This window comes from Plasmodium knowlesi (genome assembly GCF_000006355.2).
Source record: "Plasmodium knowlesi strain H genome assembly, chromosome: 11".
NCBI classification, from domain to species: domain Eukaryota; phylum Apicomplexa; class Aconoidasida; order Haemosporida; family Plasmodiidae; genus Plasmodium; species Plasmodium knowlesi.
The window spans coordinates 891891-900623 of NC_011912.2; the positions used below are offsets into that span (position 1 = coordinate 891891).

General features: G+C 35.1%; 2 protein-coding genes across 2 annotated transcripts; one reads left to right on the plus strand and one right to left on the minus strand.

Annotated features, from left to right (window-relative positions):
• Nucleotides 1–247: 247 nt before the first annotated feature.
• PKNH_1119600 (sec14-like cytosolic factor) lies at nt 248–1622 on the minus strand (the record flags this gene model as incomplete). Its single annotated transcript, XM_002261336.1, has 3 exons — nt 248–397; nt 636–794; nt 990–1622. 3 exons carry the CDS (start codon nt 1620–1622, stop codon nt 248–250), a joined length of 942 nt encoding a protein of 313 aa, XP_002261372.1.
• A 3145-nt stretch (nt 1623–4767) lies between these two features.
• On the plus strand, nt 4768–8236 carry PKNH_1119700 (cullin-like protein, putative; the record flags this gene model as incomplete). Its single annotated transcript, XM_002261337.1, has 2 exons — nt 4768–4819; nt 5007–8236. 2 exons carry the CDS (start codon nt 4768–4770, stop codon nt 8234–8236), a joined length of 3282 nt encoding a protein of 1093 aa, XP_002261373.1.
• Between the last annotated feature and the right edge of the window lie 497 nt (nt 8237–8733).

Sequence of the window (8733 nt, forward strand, 5' to 3'; positions counted from 1 at the left end):
GCAAGTTGGAAGTAGGGAAAAGTATAAATTGTGCAAAAGAGAAAGGGGGCACATAAATTCTTGCCAGAAAGATTAGAGATTTTTTTTTTTTTTTTACAGAAGTAGTGACATTTTATCATATACAAATATGCAGTGGTGCCAAGAATAAACGCAAAAGCTTATATTCAAATGGTGTGTGTGAAAAAAAAAAAAAAAAAAAATTAGCTGATTTTAGGTTTTCCAAACGACATGCTGCTAATTTCCAGAATTATTGATTTTTTAATTTTAACAGATTATTGTTAATTTCTGTCTTCACTTCCTCCGGGTTTAAGTTTAGCGGATCGTCCAACTCGTTTTTAAATCCTGGGATGCATCCATTCTCGCATTTACATTTTCCCCCCAAGTAGGAAGGAATGTTCTGCAAAAAAAATAAAATAAAATAAAATAATGAAAAATAAAATAAAATAATGAAAAATAAAATAATGAAAAATAAAATAATAAAAAATAAAATAAAATAATAAAAAATAAAACAAAAAGAAATAAAATGAAAGATTTGCTTTTTCACATGCAGATGGCCGCTTTCGTCACGTCCACATATAATGACTTGTGCTCAGGAGCCCTGATATGCATTTCTCTGTATATCCTTTCCAACATACATTTTTATCGACTAGTACAGAGAACCATTCGCAATCCGCAGGTTCCTTGTTTGAAATAATTTTGGGGATTTCTAATTTGTTCAGCGTCCTGCGGCTTATCCCGAAGGTCTTAAGAGTTTCTATGGTTATTCTTATGTAGGACGGCGCGTTTATTAGGTACTGAACAGAAAAAGGGGGGGGGGGGGGAGGAGATGGAACTTCACGCAATGTTAATCTGTGCGTATATAAGAAAGGATATACTTGAAGGGGAGTTTCAGTGGGACGATACAACTCTCTATAAATGTCAGATCAAATACAGTAGGTGCTATTCATCCTCGAGTGTGGGGGTGGAGGTCTCAAAGCGAAGAGACATACCGTTTTTCCAACCAATTGCGGATGCAAAAATTCAGAGAGTTTTGATGTGTTGGCAAAGACTTTCAAAAATCTCCTATCAAATTTTTTCAACATAAATCCTTTTAAGTCGATAAAGCGAAAAGTTCGACAAATAAAATTATGTTCTTTTGAGTGCTTATTACATACAACGAATTCATGTTCATTCGAATATACAATATAATCAATTAGGATGCTTTCTGGGACGTGGTCCAGGAGAAGGGTAAAATTACATAACTTAAGTCTGCCAATAACAATTGGTTGCTTATCTATGGTCGTCTTATGCGTACATGCAGCTAGGGATTTTTTTATGAGGGAATAATATGGCTTTATTCTAATTGGCAATATAACATCTTCATCTGTTTTGAAGCATACTTTATTATTTTTTAGTAATGGGTGAATGTTGGTTTTTCTCCAATGAATCGCTTTTTCAATGGAGTCTGCCGCTTCATCTAACTTTTCTCCATAGGAAAGAATGTACCTTATTATTATCGAATCCTCCGTTTGTTCGCTTATATTTTTTGTTTTCAATATGGATTTTACTTTCTTTATTTGTTCTGCATATTTCTTTATGAGTGCATCTAAGTTAGATGAGAGCGTCGCCGCGTCCAAAGTCATATTTACCTTTTCGGGGGCACTTGGGGCTTAGGGCGATCGCCAAGGGTGCGCAAGGAGTATATAATGTGGATTTTCGATTTCAGCCAGGGGGTAAAGGAACTGTGGAGTGCATGTGCTCCGTTCAGTGCTCCGTAATTGGGCTCGAAGTACTCGCAGGTTGTTTCGCTCTCACTGTGAACAGTTCTTTCGTTTCCCTTTTATCTGGATCCTTTTTGAAGAAAAAAAAAGCAAAGCACGTTAAAGGAAAAAGAAAAATTTCGCACTGTGTCATATGCTAACAAAATTTAAACATCCGATTTCCCTGCATTTAAAAAGAAGCAGCTACTAATAAAACTTGAGATACTCTAGCAATATGTATATTACTTTACACGGATGGACACAATTTCGCATAATTTGGTAAACTTTGCGCAATTTTATCGAATTGTGTAGGTATATATCACAATTTTGTCATATGCGTTTTCCCCACTCTACGTATAGGACAAATGAGTGTAGTAACATGTGAAGATACGTGTTGGGGACAAAAAAAAAAAAAGGAAAAGAAAAAAAAATAGGAAAATAAAAATAAAAGCCAACCCTAAGAATAAGCTATTAAATTCAATTGCTACGTTATTAAAAGGGTACAAAAAAGGGACAATATTGGACAGAAAAAGTAAATGAAAAGGGGGAAAAAAAAAAAAAAAAAAAAAACATTACATGATTACACTGCAATACACTACCGCTATGCACTGGAGCACTTGGTGACTATAAAGCAATTAATTGCATAATAATCAACGATGGCAGAAACAAGTGAGAAAATTAGACAAATAAAATTAAAATGTGTCCAAGTGCGAATATGAGGCATTTTTTCATCTTAACGAAACATACTCATTTAAAAAGTGAAAAATACTTTCCCCCTTTTGTGTGCTACTTGAAAAAAAAAAAAAAAATTTGCACATTTATACATATATACATAACTTTAAAATTTGCATATGGGAGGATTAAAACCTACGCTGCGGCACGAAGTCTCCATAAAAATTTACTAACACATTTTTACGTACGTAAATGTAGTATTAGCTTAAAGGGGGAAAGTAAAAATGGACATTTAACGTAAGAACAAAAGCTATTTTACAGGTAGCTAAAAAATGGCTGTTTTTTTTTTTTTTTTTTTTTTTTTTTTTTTTTTTTTTAATAATGCATAATGTTTGGGGAGCGGAAATGCAAGCGTTTGTGACGTTGGACAGGGGTAATAAAAAAACACGGGATGGCTAAGGCGGGATGAAAAATTGTGGATTTCACTACAAGGGTCTCAGATGAACTGTAGTGTATGTGGCGAGGCAAAAATCGGAAAAGAACGAAACTGTTTGACATAAATGGGGCAAAATGACAACACTGAAATAGGGTGACAAGAATGGGACTGTGGGGACAGTACGATGTGGTAAGAAGACAGGAAAAAAGGGGGGGAAGGGGATGGGGTGAGTCAAAAAGTGACAAGGCGAGGATAAACAGGGAAACACTTAGGTAAGCACATTCCTTTTACACATCGCTAAAAAAAAAAAAAAAAAAAAAAAAGAAGCTTGTGCAAGTGTGAACGCTTAAATGAACGAACAAATTAAAACAAAGTTAAAAGCAAATAGTTAAACGTGTGCCCGCCTTTTATAAAGCTGTTTTCTCACATTCCTTCATGTGCGTATACACATTTGGCTAATATATAATGGGAATATCACACATGTCGTCCGTCATATGTTTGGAAATATGCATTCACATAAGGAACAAGGTTGGTCACACCTCCCATGTTGCTTATATGTATGTACATTCATACTCGAATACACGATTCAAATTTGTATAAAGAGTCAAACTGGTTCTTTCACAAAACACACATAAAAAAATACGCAGCGCACGTCACATGAATGTGAGTACATGGAACTATAAGTAATTCACAGTGGCCGTTTCGTTTTGGCATCTTTAAATATTTATCATTTTAAAAGAAGAGGAGAAATCGTAAAAAAATTAAAAACACCCATATGAAAGTATGTAAGAATAAATCGTAGCACAGCTATTGCAATATGCATAAAAAAAGTTAAACACATATGTTCGCACGTGTATATATATTTACCCATGATGCTTCATTCCCACTGGTGCGTACAACCTTTTCACAAGTTGGCTTTTTATGTGTAATGCAATATACATGCATGATTACCCCATTAACAAGCAGGAGCCCTTTTTAAAGCATAAATAATATAGCACAGGAAAAAGAAAAAAAAAAAAAAAAAAAAACGTTGTTCCTTTTGTTCCCCTCTCCATTTGCTTATTTTATTTTTTTTTTTCCTTTAACACATTTTAAGCTTGGCTTTCCTCAACGTGGGTCCGTATAAAAAAAAAAAAAAAAAAAAAAAAAATTAACAAATGGGCATTATTTTGTCTTTGCAATTACTACAATATATGTGAAGTTATTGCAAAAAGTAAAACATTTCCATACGTACTGGCAATACATATATGCAAAAAGGCATTGTAATTTTCGTTGCGATTTTCGATGCATGCCATTTCACACATATATATGTAAATAGCACAGTACAATGGTTTCGTAGAAAGTTGAATATGCCACAGTAGGAATGCAAAGACTCTTCGTCTGCGTGAACTGACCGACGGCAAAACTGGTGGATCGAGTTAATCGCTGAAATGCTCTATTCATGGCTTTCGAATGATCATTTAAATTAGGAAAGAAGCACTCACTTGTTATCGTTACAACAAAATGCGTATTTTTAAGTTTCACCACCATTCTTTCTTGAAAGAATGAATTGAAAGATTCGAGAGCGCCTCGATTTTGGCGAAGTACACATCAGTAGTGCGGGCGCTTATAATCATACATTATTCGCTTGAATGGAATGCCCCCGGAATTTTCCCATTTTTTGCAGAACACATTTGCAAGCCTCCTTTTGCCCCCCTTTGCATATATAAATGTGTATATGTATATGTATACATATAATATATATGTATACATGTGTATATTATTATGTTAAGTTTCGTTTCACCACCCTCACGCCTGCGTTAATGTGACGTCTCGCACGAATTCACAATTGTAACCAGACACTCCTATCCCCACATGAACACTGTACACTGCAAACCTTTTTCTGCTCCCTCAATTTATAAAGGAAGGAAAGTGTAAAAAATGGATCCAAGTGCTTATAAAAATTTTCCCGTTTTCTACTTGAAGCGGAAAGGTACGCGGAGAGAAAAATGAAGGGAGAGCCACCGTAAGGAGAACTCAAAATGTAGGATATTGTCCATCCCCCGTTAACCTTTTTCAAATGCTTGGCACACCAAGAAGGGTGTTACCGAACGATGAGCAACACATATATGAATGCCCCTCGTTCTTCTTTTCCCCTTTCCCACATGTACCACCAAAAGAATCAGTAAACTTGGAGAACGAGAAATTGATGCCTAACCTAAACACACTAGAAGATTATATTAATGTATGTTTCAGCAATCTTCCTTATCAAGAACTAACCGTAGATAATAAAAAGAGGTTCCAAATCGAAGGTTTATGTGATTTTTTTGTTTTTTACAACTGCGATAGTGTTATATGCCCATTGATAGAGAAACAATGTAAAGGTAAAACGTTATGTTTTTTTAACGACTTGTGTGAAAGGATAGACAATAAATACTTTAAAAATGGGGATCATTTTTTAAGGCATTTTGTGGGAACGTGGAATAATTTTTCGTCTGTTGTGGTTCATTTAGACGAACTGTTCAAGTCCTTCAGAACATATAATAAAATATCCTGCTCCAATTTTGAGTGCCCATCATACATATTTAATCAGTTGTGGAAAAAATGCATAAATGGGTATGTGCTTGTGAAGAGGATGCTCATTCTCAGTGCTTGTGATTATTTAAAATGTGATAAGGTATTTTGTGAAACGAAGTTTTATCAGTACATTTGTATGAATATGCACGATGATGCTTTGGGGGACAGGGAAAATGAAGGTAATGGGGTTTCTCTTTCCCGTGCAGGGGTGAGAGCAGGTGCTACTCTCGCAGGGGGTCGCAACGTGAGCGCAATTGGTATGGGTACTTTCAGCGGAGATACCTCGACGGTGCAGAACCATTGGAGCGTAAATTCTAACAAAGTCAATGGGAACGTAAAGAAGTGCTCCGTTTCATTCAAGATCGACGAGAGCGACAACGGGAAAAACTGTGACAACGCTGGTGAAGAAGTAAAAATGGGAGAGTCTGCAAAGGGAAGAGGTTTGAGTGATACTACATATGTTAGCACTTCCTCCTTGGTTAATACGCATATCGGAATAGAAAATGAACAGAGTGACAATATTCATGCGAATAACCATATCAACCCATTCGACACGAGTGAAGTTAGAACGAAGGAGAACCAAATCGATGACAAGCTTATGTGTGCGGGTCTGAGGATTATAGACATGTTGGGATTGTATGACGAATTTGAGCAATCATATAAAAAGGATACGCAGGAGTATTACATGGAGAAGGTAAAGGAGCATATGTCGAAGGAAGATACCAATACGAAAAATCCAAACGAAAAACGTGACCTTCCTGAAGAAATCGAGAATTACCTTTGCCATGAACAAATGAGATGTCGGAAATTTTTAAAAGAAGAAACAGAAATAGCTATTTTAAAAATGTTAAAGGAAGAGCTAATAGTAAGAAACAAAGACGTACTTTTTAAAAATGTGTACATAAAGCATTATATTGAGAATGAGAAATATGATAGTCTAAGGATGCTCTACTTATTTTCCCTTCATATGAACGACACGGAAAAATTTTGCGATATATTTTTTAAGGCAGTGGAGGAAATAGGCCTTGAAATAATAGACGAGGTGCTAAAAAAGAGGGATAATTTAAATACCCTCTACGATGCACTTATACGTTTAGTAAATTATAAACTAAACATTGACAGAGTGATTATTATTTCCTTTCGATATTCTTCCTTCTTTACAAACAAGTGGAAAGAAGTCTTCGAGCATTTTCTGAACAAGGGAAATCATGCAGAGAATTACATGCCAGTGATACTCAGCATTTACCTGAACAATTTGTTGATGATGTATAATACAGGCTTGAAAAAACTGAGGAAATATTACATACTAAATAAACAACTGAGGAAGGGAAGAAGCAAGAAAAATGACATTCTGTTTGAGAAGAACTGGTACAGTTTTTGCAACGAATCTGTTATCGAGGGGGTTGAACAAGAAAGCTCCATTTCTGCGGACAGCGATACAATGATGATGGTCAAAAAGTATTTAAAAAAGAAAAAAAGAAAAAGAAAAATTCTCCACGGGAGGATGCAAACGGGTGAACAAGGTAGCCATTGTGATAACGAGGCCACGGAAAAACCCAGCCACAGCAGCGACAGCTGTGATGAAGAAATGATACACGTCCACACAGAAAAAATGGAAAAGTTATTTAAAAAGTATCACGATGTAGGGAAGTACATTATAAATACAGTCACCATAATTCTGAGTCTTTTTAAATACCTAAGTGATAAAGAAAAATTTGAAAAATATTATCGAACATATATGTGTAAACGATTAATAAATGATAAAAATTTTAACATAGTTCTGGACGTGAAAGTTTTTAAAACTCTTAAAAAAGAATGTGGTCCCCAATTTACCAAAAAAATTGAAACAATACTGAAGGATATGAAATATTCATGTAAAGGCATGCAGGATTTTTACAAGGAAATTTCACACGATGGCATAAAATTACTGAAAAAGAAAAAATATTCCGTTAATGTTATATATAATGATGTGTGGGAACACAACAAATTAGAAGGTGGCATTATTTACCCCGAAGCTATAAGATTATGTAATGATTATTTTTGCAAATATTATGCACTTGTGAATAAGGCAAAAAATATAAAATTCCTTCCACTATATGGATTATGCACTTTGAAAGTCGATTTTGGAAAAATAGAAGAGAAAAAATATCGTACATTGAGTAGCTCCTCTTGCGAAAACGCAGAACATAGTGAATCGGACAATTCTGCGGGAAAGCACTTGTCATGTGGCGAAAGGGACACCAAAGGTGCTAAAACAAATGGTAGGAACGGTTTCCAAAAGAATAAACACAATGTTCATGAAGAGGAAAATTTCAAAAAAAGGAGGAGGTTCCTTTTCACCGTAACCACCCTGCAAGCAACCGTTTTACTTCTATTCAATAAGAGGCCACAATACAGCATAGGCGAATTGACCGACCTAACAGGATTTTCCAGGGACCATTTAATAGAATATTTAAAAGGCATATACACTGGCTACGAAACGAACATTTTGATTTATGATGAAGCACATGAGAATTTTCAGTTAAATGTGAACTTCCAAACGGACAATAAATATTTAGTGGTCAACTATTCGGACCAGACGTATAAGGACAACACAGCCATACCTGCGTTGACACAGGATGACAAGGAGTTGGAAGATAGAACTCTACACATAGATGCATCCATTGTGAAGTTCCTAAAAACATGTGGAAAAGCATCCGAGAGGGATATTTGTGCTCATACTCGCCAAAAAGTTAACAACTGCACGAATGAGCAAATTAAAAGCAGACTGGCATCTCTCATTAGTAGAGAGTTTATATTCTTGCAAAATAATATTTATTATTTTGAGTTGTGAAATATATCTGTGGAGGAAGTAGACCAAATGTAACACTCTTCACGGGAACAACGACTTTTTCCTTTTCCTTTTTTTTTTTTTTTTTTTTTTTTTTAATTCAAAACGTCTGTGAGGAATTAGGTCTTTCCCTCTCCTTGCATTGCATTTCTTTGTGAGTTCACGCATTTTTGCTTTCCTTTGAATGTCGTGATTGCCGGTGTCCCTATGTGCGTCGGTTAAGTGTGGGAGCCATTTAACAGAATCACCAACAATTTAGCAACCCACGTGGATACCATTCCAAAGTTAAACTTGATTAAATTTTTTAACAGAAAAAAAATCGTTTGACCTTATACTGAACAGTTCTCATTTTAAATTAGGTAGAAAAAGAAAAAAAAATGGTTAATCAAAATTTATAGAAACAAATGACTAATAATTTTTTATACCTTCGTTTTAAATCAAAAGGGGGAAAATATACATAAAAAATGCTCGTATATGTGCAGTACACACGTGTGAAAAAA